The 21,749-nt window shown below is 38.6% G+C and overlaps 1 protein-coding gene and 1 long non-coding RNA gene across 2 annotated transcripts; both read right to left on the bottom strand.

The window, feature by feature from the left end:
- Nucleotides 1-734: 734 nt before the first annotated feature.
- On the bottom strand, nt 735-8,727 carry LOC146691615 (mitochondrial basic amino acids transporter-like). The gene is made up of 4 exons (XM_085431499.1): nt 8,296-8,727; nt 6,244-6,287; nt 5,990-6,073; nt 735-4,051 (listed from the first exon to the last, which is right to left on the bottom strand). The coding sequence occupies exons 1-4, from the start codon at nt 8,321-8,323 to the stop codon at nt 3,293-3,295; spliced, it is 915 nt and encodes a 304-aa protein (XP_085287625.1). The 5' UTR covers nt 8,324-8,727; the 3' UTR covers nt 735-3,292.
- Nucleotides 8,728-10,984: 2,257 nt separating this feature from the next.
- LOC146691614 (uncharacterized) lies at nt 10,985-14,573 on the bottom strand. The gene is made up of 5 exons (XR_014915080.1): nt 14,345-14,573; nt 14,024-14,087; nt 13,504-13,656; nt 13,052-13,142; nt 10,985-12,464 (listed from the first exon to the last, which is right to left on the bottom strand). It is a non-coding gene; the product is annotated as an uncharacterized LOC146691614 (long non-coding RNA).
- Between the last annotated feature and the right edge of the window lie 7,176 nt (nt 14,574-21,749).

Below are 21,749 nucleotides of genomic sequence, written 5' to 3'. Positions count from 1 at the left end.
GGGGAGGGTGTATCCGACCTCCTTGCCCAATCAACCACATTTCATTGTTTATACCGCTACAAAAAAAATCACCATCGGCCCATCGGGCAATTGCCCGGAATTTTCCACGGCCAGTCTAGCTGTGACCTTCAGCATCACTTATTAAAGATTTAGGGGAGGATTTGTATATATTTGAGCCCGCATGTATACTCTTGATCTATTGTGGATTAGAGAAATCCCAAAATAAATTTGTGCACCCAATTCTCGTTTTTTAGTTTTTCTGGAAAAAAGAACAATTCAAAGAAATTTAAAAAGAAAACATTCACGCACAGATGAGTGGATGTAAACTTCTCAAAACAAAGGTAGGTTGTCATCTAGTGACGAGTCAGTGTAAATGCAGGTTGTTGTCATTGTTTTTTAATTCAACACTGAAGCCTGAAAGAATGTGTAATGTATTTGTTGTTGTATTTAATGTAGTAGTATTTCAACTACACTTTGATCAAATCGGGTTTGGCCCTTGAAATCTATATCTCCAACTCAAGTAAAGAAGAGGTGTGATTATTACTGTTCAGAAAATGCATATGTGCTAATCGCAGAGCTACAGACACACAAGCAGTATTGTCTGATTGTCAGGAATCTATTATTGTAGGGTCTTTACCTTACAGTATAAAGTATCTTGAGGTGACTGTTGGTGTGAAGTAAAGATGAAAAACTGCATTGACTAAGAAGACTGAGATAAAAGAAACAAGCAACTATTGAAATTATTTTTATTTACCCAGTTGTACAGATCTTTATTGCCAAAATAGACAAATAGGTTCTGCATGGCAAAAATATCACGTCTCAGCTTTTTTGTGAAAATACACCAGGTACCTTAAACTGATTAAAGACAGTTTAAACTTAAACGTGGTCATTCAAGGCATTGCACTGCATTATTACTTTAGAATAAAAAATATATAATATATATTTAACCAGTCACTTCAAAACAATCCTGCATTATCAGAATTATATCCTGTAAGTATTGTATCTTTTAAAGAGCTGGATTAAATAAATTAAATATTTGTCATGTAATATGCTTCAGATGTACTTTATAGCCACAGATACCAGTCGCTGTTTGAGAAGTTGAATATAGAGTTAAACAAAAGCAACTTTTGCATACATGGCAATCATGCTTTCATTCATCACCGCCACCACAACACAACTCTGTTTAAGTGAAGCATCATTGAAAGACTCCCCCAAAATACTTAACTCTTAAACTCTTAAAATAAAAGACCTCCACATCAAAACAGGTGTGTTACATTCAACAAACGTGGAATTAGTGCAGCTGCAGGTAAGTAGATTGTTTTAATGCAAAACATGTTGGGTTTAATTTGCTGCCAGTGTGAGAACTTAAAAGCTCGAAAAAGCTTTGATTGGAGTCTGACAGGACTGACAGAAAAGTATCCCCTTATTGAGAAGAAAACCTCAAGGTCATAGCAACATTTACATTTAAACATGAACACTGATCCAAAATTTCTTCTTTTAAATTTGTTTGCTGTTCTTCATTCAGCAAAGGATGTTACACCACCAGAGCTTAAAGGCAGTTATGGTTAAAGAAATCTGGATCTGTTTTCCCTGAAACAAGACAAAGTCAGAAGAACACCAAAGTGCAATGAATCACCTAGAGCAGGGGTGTCAAACATAAGGCCCAGGGCCTAAAATTGGCCCAGCAAAGACAGCTGGTCTCTGGATGACTTTAGAAACTATCACGAAGGGCACACATTTTTGGATTAACTTTATTTTTTTATACGTTTTAAGCCTTTCCTGCTGATAAAGACCTCCCCCACAGTCATTCATACTATACCAAAGTAGTTAAGTAATAGCTAAACAATTAAATAACAGAGAGGTTCCTGTTATAGAAATTTCAGTTAAAACAAAAAGACTTTCATTAATCAATGAAAGCTTTAGGTTTTATAAATACAGTACAGTGTGTTCAGTGAGCTACCAGAATGTTTTCTGTAATTTTGCACATTTACAACTTAGAAAAACAGAGGTTCTGTTGAAATTGCACTTCTTTACTTCATATTAATATATCTCATAGATTAAATGCGCAGTTAAACAGAAAGTGGAGTGTCACTTGTCCGGCCCATTTAAGATGAAAGTGGACTGCGTGTGGCCCTCAATGTAAAATGACTTTGAGATCCCTGACCTAGAGTAAAAACAAGAAGCCGCATGCCTGCAGTAACACATTCACACGTTAAACATGAATGGTCAAGAAAATAAGGAACATCCTCAATCTTGTGTTATTTGTTGGTTTCAGAAATGCAATTCTAGCAGATTTCTTTAAAGTGCCCCAGCATGAATATCTGGCCTTGAATATCAGGCACACACTTAAAATCACCTTTAAAAAGAAGATAATGACAAACAAAATAGCAAGGTTTTATACTAGACCTTTAACGCAGCAGTGAGTAACAATAATAAAACTTGATATTATTTGGAAGAACACAACACCCACAGGCAAAACAATAAAACAAAAACGGCAACCGCAACCTCGATTCACACCCATACGTTTTTCATTCGATCCCTGAAGAGCTGTTAGACCTGATGCTTTTTGCTTGCATCCATACTGGCATGTGCTGCACGGGCTAATCGTGCAATGGATGAGACTGAAGCTGTGATGGTTTTTGGTTTGAAAGCAGTTTAAATGTGAAAAGTTGTGCACCCTTATCACACGCTACATTGGTTCCCTGTTACTCACCCAAATCTTCAGAGGATACACTTCAGGTGCTTTAGCTTCCTTACACAAAGAAAAAAACATTTTATAAGGCAGGAGAAATTCTTTAGATATACATTAAAAAACGATTCTCTGGAATATTTAAATCCAAATAAACCCTGCAAATTTGAAGATATATGTAAATAGAGATATTAATTTCCAGTGCCTATACCATACACACAATCTAGCCATACTGTCAGGTTTGAGGCTAAGTAACAAATCCTTTTCTTTTATACAAAATAATCCAAAGGATGAGGTCATTTCAAAAGCTGTAGAATCTGTCAGCTTCTATTTCCCCCACCTTATTAGAGGTATATCAACTTCTGCATCTACAGAAGCAAACACTAAACTTAAATTATTGCTAAAAGTAAAGATGTTTTGCTCTCCTTTTTGCTCCATAGAAAATAAAAAGTGCTGATATAAAGTATAAGTATATTTGGATTCAAAACAAGGAATGGCTGATGTGATGCGAAACCAAGTCAGAGTAACAAAAAGTTTGAATATATATTTTGTTTTGCTGTATTCTTCTAAAGTGCCTGGGTTGAGGATGAGCACTGTATGCTGTCACAGGTTGGTGGGCCGGGTCTGCTCCTCTGTCTGTGTCGGGGCCGGCTCACAGTCTTTAGGCCCTCTGTCCTCACCTTGTACGTACATGAGGAAGAGGGTGACGGTAGCAAAAGTGGCAGCATTCACAGGGAAGGCTCTTAGCAGTGTGGAAGTGAGGCCTCGAGTAAACACCATGTAACCCTCTTTTCTGACACTCTGCCGGATACAGTCAGCAATGCTGCTGTACTGGTTCACACCACCCACCCCATCTGCTTGGAGTCGTGATTTGATCACATCTACGGGATAGTTGCAGACCCAAGACGTGACGCCTGCCATACCCCCAGCAAAGAGCAGTTTGGGAATCAAAAAGCGGGCATCTGGCTCACAGCCGAGGCTGCGAGTCAGCAAATCATACGACAGGAAGTAAACCCCGAAGGCAGGTGTTTCACGGACAAGTGTAGTAACCATGCCCCTGTTTACACCTCGCAGACCCTCGTGTTTGTAAATGCGTAGCAAACAGTCAAAGGAGTTCTTGTACATCTTTTTATAGCCCGTCTTTACCCCTGTACCCTGCATTTGCATGCGGGTTTTGGCCAGCTCCATGGGGCAGCAGACCACAGTCTGGATGGCTCCTGCTGTAGCACCAGCAAGGAACTGGTTCCTTGGGGTGTCTTCCCCCAGCCATCGCATTGTATTTCCCTGAACACCAAACACTATAGCATTGATGAATGTAAGGCCCATGATGGGGGATCCAATGCCTTTATACAAGCCAAATACCTGTGGTAAGCGTGAAAGATAAGACATACAGTAACACATCACGATAAAATGAAATCAGGGTAAAAGATAAAAAGAGTTTTAATTAAACAGTTTCTGTTTTTTCCTTGTTACTTAATTTTAAATAGCATTAATATCCAATAATAATTTTAATAATCATTAAAAATAAAAAATAAAAAACAGGTTAACTCGCATTTTCTGTTTTCACAGAAGCCCATATATTTCAAGCTAACACTATAAATTAAAGCCTATATGTATTCTTGATAGCTTTTTCATATCCCAGACCTATAATATATTGTTCCTTCATCACAATGAGGAACTTATCTACACTTGTCATTACTTCCCTGATCTCAGTTTGAACAGCTTTTTCTCTTGAGAACCAGAAGGGTCAGAAAAAAACACCTACATTACATCTTATAAAGTGATGGCAAGAGCCATAAGTTGCTTTATCTTTCAAGGCAGTTAATTATTTTCTACATACCATTCCCTATGATAAAGCAGCCTGCAGTACCACAGTGAGACTGATAACATGCATTTGCATAACAAATCTTATGACCATTTTATATATATTTCCAACAGTATCCTGAATCCTAAAGAAGAAAATATGATGATTTAGGGAAAATCTGTGAAGTAATTACAGTGAAAGTAAAAACATAGCACCATTCTGATGGGAAGTGTGGTTAAAATGGCCCATAAAACCAAAGCCATTTTCAGACGTGTGTGTTACCCAATGGGGCCAATGTCTCTTGCTGTGTGTTACACGTGAGAAAGTGCACCTTTGGACAATGACCCACTCTGATTCTCCTAACACTGCCTGGTGTTAGTGTAGGGATGGGTATTGATAAGATTTTCACGATTCCAATTCCATTTTCGATTCTGTTTAACGATTCGATTCTTTATCGATTCTTTTTAAAAAAGGAGAACACTAAGGTCGATTAGCTCAGAACTTTGTTTTTTATCTTCTCTTTGAATAAGATAGAAATTTAGGAGTAACATGGCCTTACAAACCCAACAGTGAGATCTTAAGAGATCCACAGCCTACGGCTCTTTAACGGGGTGTCACAGGGTCCCCAGGAAAAAAGACTGCAGCGAGAACTGCCAGCATCTGAGCCAGACTCTGTCTGTCTCTCTCATCATGGTCACCTAAATGCACAGTAATGGCAGGTTTTGTAATAAGGCAGATCGCGCTAACATAATATACACTGTTAGTTGATTATTTACCTGCTGCATTAACGGGAGAGGACGTGCAAACGTTACCGCTGCTGCTGGTTGAGATTCACGAGTCCGGAGCGGAATTAAAAACACGACATTCATTTAAGGTTATCACGTGTTTTGTGAACAAATGGCTTTTGCATATTCGTAGTGTTTCCTCCCTTAAATGAAGTATCTACTTTGCAAGTATTGCAAGTTGCCCTGTTGTTATCCGTTCTCGTAAAGTATAACCAAACTTTTGAGCGTTTGAGCCGCTTAGGCACCGTGTTTCCTGCTAGGTAAATGACGCTCCGCAATGTGGTGACGTCATTCGTGGCGACTGAATTCGATAAGGGAATCGTTTGCAAAAATGGCAAACGATTCCAGGGAATTGAAACAGTGGGAACCGGTTCTCAACAAGAACCGGTTTTCGATACCCATCCCTATGTTAGTGTGTGAAAAAGAATCAAGCATCACTTAAGTCTACACGTCACTTTGACTTTATTGACTTTAATCTAACAAGCAAGTTATATATATTATATAAGCTATAATATATAACTATGATCTCTGTAATCATATTATAATGCATACTAGCATTAGATTGATCTGTGAAAGCAATCTGCACGCCCTGCGATAGATTGGTAACCTGTCCAGCATGTTCCCCGCCTCTTTCCCTATGAGAGCTCAGGTAGGCTCCAACCCTGCACTGGATAATATGAAGAAAATGAACGACTAAAGAAATCCACATACCGACTCCTGACGTATGATGGACTGGAAGCAGTGGAAAGTCCCACGATAGAGAGGTTTATCAGCATTCTGGACCTGCAGTCTAACCTGAAAGACAAGATGTTTGGAATGATCACCTCAACACTGGAAGACTAGAATCATGCATGTTTTACACATTATAAGCAACTGATTTCACTTTTAAAACATGCAAGGAGAGAGAGTGGGGGGGAAGAAAAAAAAAAACGGGAAAAAATGGCAATAACGTTGTTATTACCTACCTTTACTGTGTCAAATGGGTGTCCAACCAACACTCCAGCCGCACCTACAGACAATGAAACAATACTGGAATAATCATTTGGTTTTAATCTGGAGCAAACTGAAGCAAAAATAGGAAACCCTGAGAGAGGCACTCTCTGATTACACATGAGATATCCTGCAATTCATATGTAGCTATTCATTTATTATTCATATGTTTCTATTTAAAGCAGTCTTTATAACCCATATGGCCCACTTGACCAGTCTTTGAAGCTCAAAAACTCTTGCTGCAGTTGTGTCATTTTAGAGTCTACTGCCATCGCCTCTTCAGAGCCACCTCTCTGAGCATCAACACTCTCTAAAACTCTCTTCAGCATGCCTTTGAATGTTGCGTAATCTGGGCCTGTAAAGCACATACCAATGTTGTGATGCCAGCTTGAACTTTTCACCTGAGCCTATGTTGTAACACGTGCTGATTATATCTCTTGAACTGGTGACAAACATCATTAAGTTTTAATATCGAAACCTTCACTAGATAACGTACCTGTACAGCAATCCAAGACGGTATCAGTAAAAACAAAATCTTTTATTTTTTTTTATTTTTTTTGGGGGGGGGGGCCTTCACAAAATATAAATAAAAACATATACTACTACATGTTCATCTATGTTTACATATATACGTTTTAAGTCAAATAACAAATGACATATCCCATCACATTTTTGCAAATACTTGCTTATTCTATGGTTTGAGGTTAAAAAAATGCAATTGAGAACCAGTTTAGCAAACATAATACTATAATGACTGTTTAGAAAACACACATGTATGTTAATCAACCATTTGTAGCACCGTGGTAAACAAACAGAGTGTACTAATCCTGCATAATCACATGCTTTGTCACTTGACCTGTTTGTAAAATGAGCCCCAGTTGTAAGCTGGGAAACACACCAAATCAGACATAACACAATGATGAGCAGTCACTGACCTCAATGCAACAAGGATATTAGAAAACAAAAAAACAGTAGGAATGTGTTCATAGTTTTAGCTTTTCTTTCCAAGCTCTTTAGACTACGATGACCTGGATGACTGAGAACCTTCACAGACATGCAGATATGATCTTTTTTTTTCCAGATAAACTTGAACACAGACATTCTGAAACTGCAGTAGCCAACTTCCAAATTTGTTTTTAGACGGTTCACTAAACATGGAAAAGCACATGATTTTCCACGTGACTCACTTTAAACACAACAAAAAATAGAATTGGACTGTAAAAGGTTGTGTATGGGTTGGAATGAGCCAAGCCCTTTACAGCAGGAAAAACTGGTGGTGCTTGTGTCACTGCTTGGATGCTTTCACTTCTCACTGAGCTAAACAAGTGACACAAGGGAGCCGTAAAGAAAGTTGGCATACATTTATAACTAGAATTTACTTGCAGCAAAACGACAAATGTTTCTCTGTGTTTCAAGCCTCGAAAGGTTCTGCCACACATTAATTAGTACAGAATAAGTTAATTTAAGCTACTGAATAATAATTCTGGAACACAGTGAAGTGAGTTAACCACATCTACATCCATAAATGAACCCAATCAATCGGTGGAAGAGGCATTAATAAAATGAGGCTCAGTAATGCAGTTTCTTAGAAGCGAAAGCAAACTTCAGTGTCATACCATTAGTGAAAGTGAAACTACAATATTTCGTGCGTCATATAATCACACATTATGTGTGTGCATGCAAACAAACAAAAACATCATAGTAAGTTAGTTTTTTTAAATGTATATATACATTTTTTACACACGCACACACATCACAGTAGTCGTTTCTAAATACACACACACAGATAGATAGATAGATAGATAGATAGATAGATAGATAGATAGATAGATAGATGTGTGAGTGTGTGTGAGAGAGTGAGAGTATATAATCATATTTTTTAAATACGTTTTACATACACATGTTTTTATGTATGATAGTTTTTTTAAGCTGCTCAGTGTTTTGATGGTTTGCTACCATGACAAATATCAGGAACCGCAGTGGGTATCTGACACGGTAAAAACGAACAGAAGTGATGAGTGACTTACCTCCTAAGCATCCAGCAATGAAGTCCATCAATAATATCTAAAGCACACCAAAAGGTTCTCGATGTCTTTCTGTCTTTCTCAGCTTTTCCCCAAACAACCTTTACTTTAACGTTTCCGAAACGTGTACCTAAGCGTTTTATCTAGCTGATGGATCACTGCTAAATGATAATATCAGATAACGTTTGTCTTAGCTACCATTAGCTAGCTTGTAACGTGCCTCTCTCTGTTACAGTCACGAATCCTGCTAATAGTATTTTCTCTCTTTGTGCTGGTAAACCTCTCCTGTTGACCTACGCGCTTTATATGAACCTTTGCGATGTTTACAGTCAATGCAGACTTCCTCCACACTGTCTGTAATTCAGAAGTTCATTACATATGTATGTCAAAGGAGCTTGCGTCACAGGAAGTTGCAGGTAACGGTAGGACGGCCCGCATAGAATTGCTATCCAATCAGGGGAACAGACACCACCGCGTATCTTAACATTTAGAAAACAATAAATAAATAAATACACACTACAGCTTGATGCTACGGGTGATATGAAACTATATGTTTTTACTCATGTGGTATATATCGCATTTTGCACATTTTGAATGCTCTCTCGTTGAATAAAACAGAATTTCTTCTTTTAAAATGTGATAAACACGTTAAAGCGCGGTTTCCCGCATGGTAAGTTGCATCCACAGAAACTGGCAGGCGTAATCCGAGTTGGTACTAGTCAGCAAGATTTTGATTTACAGTCAATGCAGACCTCCTCCTGAATTTTGGCTAACTGGGTTTTCTGTACTACGAACGTGGTTCGCTTCTTACCGAGGTATATGGTAACTTGTGACCCAACCTGCTCCGGAGATGTTCTCCAGAAAATAGCGTCACCTGTCCTGGAAGGTCCCTCGGACCTCTCCGAGGACCAAAAAATTTTTTTGCTTGTGTTTCTTTTTTCTGTTTGTTTGTTTTTTAATCGCATACAAATACACATATTTGTCGCATATTTGTCTTTGTGTTTCCCCTTTGCGTTTTAGTCACAAATAATATCGATATTTAGACGCAACTTTATTCCTTATTTCGTTCTATTTGCAGCAAAACAACTTCACAACAGTAGTTGCTCTTAATATTTCATAGAACAGGACTCCTACACTGTTCTTGCTGATCTGAAGTTTCATTTCTGCTCTTATGTTTCATTTTTACTCTCTAAGCCTTAAATACCGCAGTCTGCAGCGAGAAGAATAAAGCTGTCAAGTTATTTTCCGTTTCGCTTTCAAATCAGCCGCAAGCGCTACGTCATTTCTTCAAATAAAGCATGTTTATTATAGTCTTTGCTCTGCGAATACTTTTACATGTGCAATTTGTGAAGCTGTACCTTATTAAAACTGTTGTCACGGGAATGTGCCCGTATTAATATGATTATTCAATCACATTGATTTCACGTTGTTCTGCGACAAACAGAAGGGATTTCCGCGTCTTCCTTATCAGACTCTGGGACAGTAAGCTTCAATGTTAAAATAAATCCAGTAAAAAAAAAAGCTTCAAAGCTCTAATGTGCAGCCCAGGGGCGTTTTTAGCCCATTCCTTGTTGACACTGGATTGCCCAATTATATTTCTAGAAGATCTTGTTTTCTTAGAAGATTTAAATAGTTATAAAGTTTTTATGTGGATATTTTGTTGGCTCCATGCGGAGTTTCACATACTATACTGCAGTGATTCCTGAGATTAGGGACAAAACAGGTTTCAATTTTCTAAAATATATTTTTTGATTTTTCAAAAACATATTTACATATAATTGTTACACAAAGTTTTGGCTGTCTCACCATGTTTTGGTACAATCTCCCAGGTGTAAAATTTTTTTAATAATTTATGTTTTTGCTGGAGAAGTGCAAGGTTTTTGTCAACACCGTCAGACACAAAGAAATGCAAAAATATATATTTTAAATTAAGTTGTTTCAGCTATTTTGACTATTAGCAGATTCTCTATTCTATTGTTTATGCACATATGTTTTCAAAGCAAGTATACCACATTTAAAAGTAAGATTGTTTTGGCTTTTTATTATTAGAGTTACAGTCATACATATTTTGGGACTTTGTGAAAGAAAATCACAACAAGATGACATTCAGGAGTATAAATTGGTGTTTTGAAGATAAGAGTACAATGACATTGTGATTGAGCTTTAAAACAATTTTAAAAGCATACCAAGAAGGCCTCGACATCAGACTCTGCATGCTGGGGAGATCGCAAAGCTGTGTCGTTTTGTGTGTTCTGCCGGAGTGGCGAAAGGTGCCGAAGCGGGGGCATTATGATGCCTGCTGTCAGTGGGCTGGGGGAAAGACTGTGGAGTGGTGAGGGCTGTTTTAAAAAAGACCTTGCTCCCCCTTGTAAAATGTTGTAGATCCGCCACTGAGGTGGGGTAAAACGCTGAGAGAAAACAATAAAACGAAACTAAAAATAGATGCGGCACAATGTGACAAATTAACCATCATGTTAGATGCTGTTATAGCTGCTGCACCGTGACAACAGTATCAGCAACAACTAGTAACCAGGTCTTACACTCAGAGGAGGGAAGATGAAGTTAACGTGGTAAAGAAATGGATGGAGGGACATCATTAGGAAGGGTGAGATTCGAGGATTCAGATAAAATGAATGGCAACTTCTACACTGAAAAAAATATGTTGTTGGATTTACTTAATTCAATGGTGGACATTTGTTGCACACAGATGTTTTGCTTTGGCAGCAACTTAAACAATTGAGTTAAATTAACACAATTTATTCATGTTCAATAAACCTGTGCAATTTGTGTTGATAAAATGTGACTTAAACATGTTTTGATGAAGTAATTTGAGCTCTTGAAATATTTTAATCCTTCACAATTTTCTCACTTTATCCCAACACCATTCAATAACTTTTACCCAATACTACTTGGTCACTTAAATGCTACATGTTATCTTCAAATTACATTTTGCTATTATATTCTAGTATCAAATACACAATTTTCAAATGGAGGCCTTATAACAGATTGTATTGTTCTCTTCCAAGATGGTTGCTGGCATCCACCAGTAACCTTTCAAAACAAAATGTCTAATTTCACTGCATTGACAGTAGGTAAAGAATTAAACTGACATTACTCCTCCACTGAATCTACATAAATCAACAGTTAAATAATGTCAGTTCTTCCGTGTTCTCTGGAATCAATCACAGCAAAGAAATTAGACTCTTTCTTTTGAAAAATGTTGGGAAAGAACAAATCAAAACATTCTATTTAAGGCCTCTGACGTCAAGATTCAGTTAAACAACAATTATAACTAAACAATTTGAGGTAATGTTAGTTTCCATTAACATTAAATTAGGTTACTGAATTGGCAAACACCTTCCTATTAACATTACCCATTTTACCCCAATAACTAAAGAAATTAGCACCTGCAGGTCAAAACCTTTATTCAAGAGATGCAAAAATAACATTGATACAGTGACTGTCAAAAATTACAGCACTGATCATACTGTGACATCTTGGTTCAAAACAGCACACTTAGAAATATTCAACGTTCTTTACTTCAAATGAATGAAACTGAAAATACCATTTCACACGACCCATATGGGATATTTAGACTGTATAACTGTTCATGCTACATCTCTTCACTAGTAAAAGAAAGAAAAAATACAAAGAGAAATTTAAAAATGCTGCCAAAATGCTGTACAGAGCAAAAGGAAAAACAAACAACAACAACAAAAACAGCTCGTCCTCATGGCAGTTGCAGAGTTTATAAAAATGAACCCTGCGATCCGTTTCTGGAATTGAGCTTCAAAATGCAGCAGAACAAGTGTGAGATTTAAATGTCCTCTCACCTAGAGCTGATCAGCTTGCATGCATAACAGTGAGCTTCGTTACAGGAGCAGTTTTGTCTTAGTTGTGAGCTTTTCTTGAGAGCTGAGTTGCATCCAACTCCATTACCACCCTTTGAATCACCTCAAAAGTGTAGCAGAGTTGTGATGGGTAACTCATATTGAAGGAATAAAAAAGGTCCAAACAGCATGGCTACTGCAAAGGTCACGTTATCCAGATCTTGAAGAACTACTATACCCTCGATGATGATGCCAACATCAGAAAAGTCATTGCCTGGTGCATCCTCTGGAGACAGATGTTCATGTGGTTTTCTCAATCTGTGCAGTGGCCTCAGTCAAGTCCTGGTTAAACACAAAACATTTCTTTAAGATTCCTTTTTAAACTCATCTCTTTTGAATCTACCAGTTCTAATGTTAGAGTAATTTAAACCAATGCAAGCAACATAGTAAATAGCTATAGCCAAAGAGTTGCCTGCCATGCTGCCATTCATGGTCTAACAGAGTTTCTAAGACAGAGTGAAAAACATAATAATTTCAAATGCTTTACATTAGTTTTTGTTAGAAAGACACCGGCCCATCAGAAATCCAGGTTTTGTCACTCAGAAGATGTTAGAATTTAGACTTTCAGCCCCACAATTTGGTTAGCTGTTGGTCTTTTTTTTTTTTCAAACAAAAGCTAATGTAAATACTGGTGGGATTTTCCTTTGTTCACTAGAATGACAAATTTAAAGTTTTTTCACACTGATGTGACCCCTAATATAGGGGGGTGGGGCCTCAAGGGGGGGTGGCCGAGTTCACTACCAGGCCTCATGTGAACTTCAAATTATTAAAGAGGACTACTGGTCCTAACTGGTCCAATGAGGATCAAGTGGATAACTAAATGCATTTTTAAATGTTGCAAAGCCACAATCTACTCATAAAACACTCACCATGAACTCCTGCGTGGAGAAGATGTTGCAATTGTCTTTCACACGGATGCGGAGCACTTTGATGAGACTCCCTTCGAGCATTAACGTCATCCTAAAGTATTATAACAAAGAAAACAGAGATTTGTGAACTTTTCAGTAGCACAGAAGAAAATGATCCCAGACAAAAACTTAAACCAGTCAACATGCAACACCAGCATCTACAAAGAAATATCAAATGTTTCTGTTTGACATCAACTTTATGGATATATAGTTTCCAGAACATTTATTTTTTTAAAAAGATAAATTTTTCTCAGTGGGCCAGTAAATGCATAACGAAAATTATGGCATCCTTTCAGTGGAATCAGTACTCACGGGTAATAGTTGACTGTTTCAATGGATGCAGCATAAAAATCTTTTACTGACCTAATGCAATACATATACACTTTGTAGTTAAAGAATTTTAAAGTTCTTACTGTCATCATGGCAGCTACATCCTTTAGCTTTGTGCCCTGTTCCCCCGATCACTTTGCAAACACTTTCAGCAGACTGTCAGAGAGAAACTCAGCTCCGTCAGAAACCTTGACTGTAAAGGCATGGTTGGGATGCACTGGAATGCTGCATTTCATCTAAAATGACATAAAATTATTTTGAAATAACAGCAGGCACTGTGCTTGGTTAATCAGTAATGTTTTGTTGAATAAAAACTGTGTTTCCAGATCTTATGGGATTAAAAAAATCCAAAGATGTTTGTTTCTGATTTGCAACCCAAGAACCCACAAGTTACAACCTCATTTTAGTTCAAGTGTGCATTAATGTGAGTCCAGTAATCACCTTTCTGACAATACATACAGGTTAAACCTATGGCAGATTTTGGATTTCTCAGTTGTATTAATAGGGTGGTCTATTTGAGTATGCATGCACCTAATAATTATAAAAAACCTATTATAATTAAGTTACAGAAACCTTAAGCGAAAATAGAATATACTTTCTTACCATAACACCTTGAACCCACAATCCATCAGCTGACTCCTGGTGAAATGCAGAATAGAGGTCATCTCTCAATGTGTAGCAAAAAAAAACAAAAACAAAAGGACAGCAGGTGAGGGCAGGAGGGGTAGGGATGTAAGCTAGCATAATACCGCTGATGATATTAGCTAAAGCTGTTCAATGTCCAAAATCTCACTAACACCACGGTGCAGTAAATACACAATGTAACTGAAGAGTCAGTTGGCAAATCTATTCACACAGAAAACCAAATTATGTTATGAGTGCCTCGTAATTAGGTTTAATGTGATATTACGGCTCAAGACATACCAAAAAACGTAGAGTTGGCTGCTCGACTTGACTGAGATGGATGCATTTTTTAAACCACGATCCAAAGCCCGCGAGATGAAATCACGCGTGGTTTCACGAGATTTAACGTTGCTATCTTATTGACTTACTTCACCTGAACATGATATGAACAATTTAATACACCCTTTCTGCATATCATGTAGTTTTTACACTATATAGTTACATTTATCTTTAAAACATGAGGCAATTGCGTTAAATACATGCAAGATGCTTACATATATCCAAGAGATGGCCAGTCCCTTTTTTTCAGTGTACCATGAGTCACTAATAGCTAAAGTGTAGCTTTTAATTGTTGTCACATGTGCACTGTACAACTAAGAACTAACCCAACAACAGCTTTACCAATCTGAAGATATTTACCTGTGTATGTTGAGCGAGCTTCACAGTATAGCGCCCCACTCTTTTTTAAAGAGTTTTGGATCTCATAAAACCGAGCAGGACTGCTCCTCCGTGTGTTTTTGTCATTGTTTATCTCAGACAAAGTCATACTTAAAACACTCTCTTATTTCTCTGACTAACCAACCCTAATCGCAAGAATCAATCACAGCCAAGATTCCATCCATTTCAGGAAGAGAGTGACATAGAAAGAGAGTTTAGAACTTAAAATCAGTTTCAGCTGGTAAGACTGAATTTGAAAGTTCATTTTGAAAACTTCTTCCTGTGGTATATGATGACAACTACACAGATTATTCAGTTCAATTGAAATCAATTTTATTTAAGGTAAGCTAAAGACCCTGCAATAATACAACAAAATTCCCAACAATCAAACAGCCCTCTATGAGCAAGCACTTGGCAACAGTGGGAAGGAAAAACTCCCTTTAAACAGGAAGAAAACTCCAGTAGAACCAGGCTCAAGGAGGGGCGGGCATCTGCCGGGAGGGGAGTAAGATGGGGCAAAATGCACACTGTGCAAGAGAGCCAAAGATCAATAATACCTAACAATTAAATGTAAAGTGGTGTATAAAAGCAAAGATTGAAAATGCTAATTAAAGTAGGATTCAGGATCACTGGATCCAGCCCTAACTATATGACTTATCAAAAAGGAAAGTTTTGAGCCTAATTTTAGAGAGTAGAGGGGGTGTCTCTATCACAAATCCAAACTGGGAGCCGCAGTCACAAAAGAGGGGCCTAAAAGCTGGAGGCTCTGCCTTCCATTCTAGTTTTACATATCCTAGAAACCACAAGATATGCCTTCAGTCTGAGAGCGAAGTGCTCTGTTTGGGTGATATGGTGCTATGAGGTCTTTAATACAAGACGGAGCCTGATTATTCAAGACCTTGTAAGTGAGGATTTTAAATTTTATTCTGAATTTTAAAGGGAGCCAATGAAGAGAAGCCAGTATAGGTAAAATGAACTCCAGCAATGAATATTAAAACAATAGTCCATCCTACAAGTAACGAATGCATGAACTATTTTCAGCATCACTCTGAGACACAATTGTTCTACTTTTAGAGATACAGTGCAATAGCAAGAAATCAGTCCTACATATTAGGTTAATATGCACATTGAAGGACACATCTTAGCCAAAAATAAGACATGAGTCAGAGACCATACAAAGATCATTCACTAATGCGGTTTCGAAACTGTGATGAATTATGAATTCTGAGTGAAACTCTTCCTCTGCAGATGATCAGTTAGCTGTTTGACAGCTTCTCTGTTTTTGAGGTAAAAGGAAGGAGTCCTTGAAATTTAAAATGAAGTTGAAATGTAAATGAACTTATAAAGACATGTACCCTGTGTTGAAGGGTTTCAGTTCTATTCAGTCAGAAAAACTCCAATCATTTCACGGTCACCAATTAATTCTGTCAAGTCTGCTGTGGCAGACGTGTGGAGGGGAGAGAGAGTGTGGACCCAAATGCAGACACGAGCAATGGACTGAAACTGAAAACGTGCCTTTTACTGAGGCAAAACAAAAAAACACAAAAAAATCTCAGGAAGACTGACAAAACCTAAACAGGGAGGAAACTCCAAACAAGTATAAAGAAACTAAAAAACCTGAGATGTGAAAACTGGACCATGGGAAATGCAGTGGGTGAAATACAGAAAATCCAGGAACAAACAGAAGAAGACAATGGGCTTAAATACACAGAGAGATAAAGAGGGAATGAGATACAGGAGGAGAGCTGGGGATAATCACACACAACAAGTCCGGGAGGAAGCAAAACTGCAAACACTAACATAGGACGTAAAACTGTCAAAGTAAAACAGGTAACAAGAGACATTCACAAAGGCAAAGACTTGACACTGAGACCTGGAGATATGACTGGGGAGGCACAGGAGATGCACAAACATAGAGACCGGGGTGACTAGACATGAAACATGAGGGTGTCCAGGACGGATGGGGTGCCCACAAATAACACCAAATCAAATAATATAAATTAAACAACAAACACAAAACACTGGGTCATAGACCCAGTATTGTGACAGATACTAATTGTTAACATCTGAACTATCTGTCTACTGAAGAGAAATCCACTCAGTCCAGTCAGAAAGAACCTCAAAGTAAAATCTGCCAATGACATGATTTATCTCTAATACAAATCTATTTGAAATTACCAACTGAAAATAACTATCAGAATAGAATCACAGATGAGTTGAACTGCAGTTATTGTTCCCACGGTGTTATCTCCACTCACTGTCATGCTGAAAACTGAAAGGTTTTGCTGTAGCTTAAAATTGCTAAACCTCCTGTAAGCCAGTTTTTACAATAAATGAAAGCTGATGTTTGTTTTTAAATGTAAGACCCTTTGTAATGTCTACTTTTAGAAAAAAGAAAGAAATATGGAAGTGTCAGTTAAATTCACCTAAAATAACCAGCTGGAATTGTTTCTAACCTTTAGCTGTGTTGTTGTTTTCATTTTAAAAACCCACAGTGGGGACTTGGTAATCAGCTGTTTGTATGTTATAACTTCTGTGTTTTTTGCATGGCTGGATAATGGACCAAGTACAGAACAAGCAAAAGCGTTGCAGTCTGCTGGTAGTCCAGGAAGGAGCCATCTGCCAGATTATAACTGTTGTTGATGGAGGCAGTGTACAAAGTATATGGCGCTCCTAGTCTGTGGAACATTCTTGTCTGTGCTGTTTTGTGGGCCGTGCAGAAGAAGGAAGTTGAAGAGCTGAAGTGAAACCGAATGTTAAAAACAAAGAAATTTTTCTACTGCAGCCATGGGTACTCTTAATGCTGTACTTCTTTTGTGGTTTTCTCGTTGACCTCCACTTTTGCTCCTTTCCCATTTCTGGCCCACATATCAGATGACTAACATTCGATCAGAATTCATGGTTCAGAACAGATGGTGCGTTGGCAGTCTGCTGAACAGTCTAGTTGGACCTGCTCAGATGAATCTGTTCTTACCATTATGGTAGATTGGTAACACAGATATGGGAGTGTTTTAAATGTGACTTTGCAAATGATAAACGGTGACAAAAAAAAACACCTGGATAGTCTTCTCCTTAAATAAACATTTGTTTTATGACATCCGTGATTATTTAAAGAAACATCCGTGTCCCCACCCAGGGATGCACACATGGTGAAAATAAAAATGAAAGCAAAACTAAAAGGAAAAAACCTGCAAAAACATTCATTAGGCTGCAAAGGCACACAAATCCAGTAGGATTAAAATGCAAAATAATCTGATTGATGTACATTCTCTATTCTTATTATCATCATTTTTATTTATCTATTTGTCTGTATATCTATCTATTTATATCTCTAGATGGATCTGCCTACATTCACACATACACAAAGTACACAGCATGTACTTGGATATGCAAGGTATTGTACACATACTCTAATTACATAATATGTAATTATGTATGTTGTTTTGTTTGTTTCAGTCTGTGCCTTGTTCCTGCCATTTGTTTTGTTGTAAGTTTGGTGTCATGTTTACTATAAAATAAAAAAAAAATAAACAAAAGATGTAATAAAAGAAAAGAAGTGCTTTCTGTTTATTCGTTTCAAGCAGTCAAAGCAACATATTCTCAAGAGGTGGGGTATAGGTAAAATAAGTATTGAACATATCAACAATTTTCCAAAGTGCTATTGACATGAAATTTTCACCAGATGCTGATAAAAATCCATATGATCCACACATACAAATAAATCAAACAACAGATGTCCATAAATTGATTATGTCTAATAATGAGTCACAGGGAAAAGGTATTGAACACGCTTAAAATAATTAATTTAATACTTTGTCACAAAGCCTTTGTTGGTGATGACAGCTTAAAGACACCTCCTTATGCCTCCTTATGGAGGAACTAGTCATATGCTCCAGTGTGATTTTGGCCCATTCTTCCACACAGTCTTCAGATCTTGAAGGTTATTTGTGCCCCTTTCATAAACTCTGAGCTTTAGTTCTTTCCATAGATTTTTAGTTGGATTCAGGTGATTGGTTGGGCCATTATGGCAGCTTTAATTTCTTTCTCCCAAACCAACTGAGAGTTTCCTTGGTTGTGTGTTTGGGATCATTTTTTGCTGAAACGTGCACCCTCATTTCATCCTTATCCTCCTTGTAGACGGCAGCAGATTTTTATCAAGAATGTCTCGGCACATTTTTCCATTCATCCTTCCTTCAGTGATATGACACATGCCAGTGCTGCATATTGAAACACAGCCACACACCATGATATTTCTGCCTCTAGACTTCACTGCTGGTATGGTGCTTTTGGTATGACATGCAGTTCCCTTTCTTCAGCACACTTTAAACATTATTCAACATGGTTTTTCTTTAGCAATGGAGTCTTGCATTGTGAGCGTGGCACTTAAATAATTTGAAGTAATTGTACCTGCTGATTTGAGGTCTTTCTGTAGCTCTCCACATGTTGTCCTTGACTCCTCGACAACCCCACGTACACTTCTAGACATGCACTAAAGAACATGCTGGGGGAAAAAATATGAGGAGGAGAACAAGGCCAAGACTAAGCTGGAAAACTTAGAAGGAGTAGCCTGACTATGGACACATATCTTGGAGTTATTTGCAATTATGTGCTTGACAATGCAAACGTGGCTACAGTAGTTTCAGTAGTGTTGCCCCTCCCACAAGATGACACTGCTGAAAACATTGCAGCTGCTAATGATAATCACACCCTGCCCTAGTTACACAAACACCCCCTTTCTTTACTGCATTACATAAGTTTACAGAATCAACAGTCTGAATTACCAGTCAGTGCACCTTTCCAAGAATGTATTTATATAATTCATACAAACCCTATTTACACTCAGCGCATGATTATTGAGACACCATTTTGATGTCTTGTGTTTGGCCACTAGATGTCATTGAAACAAAGCTTTCAATGATAAGATAAGATAACTCTTCATTGCACAGGTCCTTCAGGGAGTGAAGAGGATGTCCCTTGACCCTTTGAAGTGCCTTTTTGTGTGCCACGTCGCAGCTGAGAACCGTACAGAGATGCAGCATGTCAGCACACTTTCAATGAAGCAACGGTAGAAGATGATCAGCAGCTCCATCTTCAGGTACATTATTCTGAGGATTCTCAGAAAATGTAGATGCTGTTTGGCCTTCTTTAAAACCGCTGAAGTGTTTGAGATCCATTGGAGGTCTGTGTCTATGTGCACACCCAGGAATTTAAGGCTGGAAACCCTTTCCGCGCACTCTGTGTTGATGCTGATGGGCTGCAGCACGATCGTCCTCCATCTGAAGTCGACTCAGTTTTTTTTTGTCTTGGTGGTATTGAGGTCCAAGTTGTTGTCTGCACACCAATCCGACAGCCTCTGAACCTCAACTCTGCATGCTGCCATTGTCTGGGTTGGTACTGATGCAGTCATGTGTGTACAGATTGTACAGTAGGGGACCTGGTACTTAGCCTTGTGGAGAGCTGGTGTTAAGACTGAGGGCTGAGGACCCACTCTAATTCTCTGTACTGAGAGGAAATCTGTGATCTTGCGGCAGGTGGTAGAAGGAAGTCAGAGTCCGAAGTTTTACTAGCAGTCTATCCAAGAGTATCATATTAAAAGCAAAGCTAAAGTCAGCAAAGAGCAGCCTGGCGTAGCGCCCCTGTTGTTCCATGTGGGAGATGGTGGTGTGGAGAATAGAATAGAATAGAATAGAATAGAATAGAATAGAATAGCCTTTATTGTCATTGTACAGAGTACAACGAAATTGGAGTGCCACTCCCTTGGTGCAAGTTTCAATAATAAATATAAATGTAAAATATAAAAAGTACAAAAAAAAAATCGTAAGTACTCAAACAATAGTATGTACAATATATACAGGATAGCAGCATTAATATAATGACAGTATGAATAGCAGCATAATATAATGACAGTGACGTTATGGAATAGGTTCAATTGTTTTTGTGCTTATTTACTACGGTGATAGCTCTGGGAAAGAAGCTATCCCTGAATCTGTTTGTCCTGGTTTTATGTGACCTGTACCGTCGGCCTGACGGTAATAGTTCAAACAGTTGGTTGCTGGGGTGAGAGTGGTCCTTGATGATATTGCCAGCTCTGCTGAGGTACCGAGAGTTTGCAGTGACCTCCAGGCTGGGCAGAGAGCAGCCAGTGATCTTCTGGGCTGTGTTGATGACCCTCTGCAGTACTTTCCTGTCTGCAGCTGAACACCCTGCATACCATGTTGTTATGCCATACGTTAGGATGCTCTCTATGGTGGCTCTGTAAAATGTCACCAGCAGCCTCTCCTCCAGGTTGTTCCTCCTGAGCACTCTCAGAAAGTGGAGACGCTGCTGGGCCTTTTTAACCACCGCTGTAGTATTTGCAGTCCAGGAGAGGTCATCAGATATCTGCACGCCCAGAAACCTCATGGAGTGTACCCTCTCCACACAGCTCCCGTGAATGTAAAGTGGGGCCGGGTCTGCTCTGCCCTTCCTGAAGTCCAAGATAAGTTCTTTAGTTTTCGTGGTGTTCAGTTGGAGGTTGTTAACTGAACACCACTCAGTCAGTCTGTTGACCTCATCTCTGTAGTCCGACTCATCCCCCCTTGAGATGAGTCCAACCACTGTGGTGTCATCCGCGAACTTTATGATGGTGTTTGAGAGATGGGTAGGGGAGCAGTCGGATGTGTAGAGCGTAAACAGGAGGGGACTCAAAACACATCCTTGTGGAGACCCGGTGCTGAGTGTGATGGTGCTGGACCGGTGGGGGCCGAGTCTGACAGACTGTGGTCTATTTGTCAGGAAGTCCTTGATCCAGAGGCAGATGGGGGTGGAGAGTCCCAGGTGAGACAGTTTCTGGACCAGGATCTCCGGGATGATATGATTGAATGCTGAGCTGAAGTCCAGAAAGAGCATTCTCACATAGCTTCCTCGGTGCTCCAGGTGACTCAGCGCAGTGTGGAGCGCTATGGTGATAGCGTCCTCGGTGGAACGATTTGTCCAATTGTAACAGTGG

Source organism: Copadichromis virginalis, linkage group LG15, assembly GCF_057382275.1.
Source record: "Copadichromis virginalis isolate Kocher_CV1m ecotype Utaka linkage group LG15, C_Virginalis_male_GT1.1, whole genome shotgun sequence".
NCBI lineage: Eukaryota > Metazoa > Chordata > Actinopteri > Cichliformes > Cichlidae > Copadichromis > Copadichromis virginalis.
Note: the sequence above shows the minus strand (reverse complement) of the source record. Positions and strands in the feature narration are given on the sequence as shown.

What these genes read in the sequence shown, in the direction of transcription:
- LOC146691615 (XM_085431499.1), bottom strand. Translation starts at nt 8,323, where the DNA reads ATGGACTTCATTGCTGGATGCTTAGGAG. An exon ending in CATTGCTGGATGCTTAGGAG is followed by an intron (nt 6,288 to 8,295) that starts GTAAGTCACTCA and finishes CATTGTCTGTAG; the next exon opens with GTGCGGCTGGAGTGTTGGTT. An exon ending in CCATCATACGTCAGGAGTCG is followed by an intron (nt 4,052 to 5,989) that starts GTATGTGGATTT and finishes CGCTTACCACAG; the next exon opens with GTATTTGGCTTGTATAAAGG.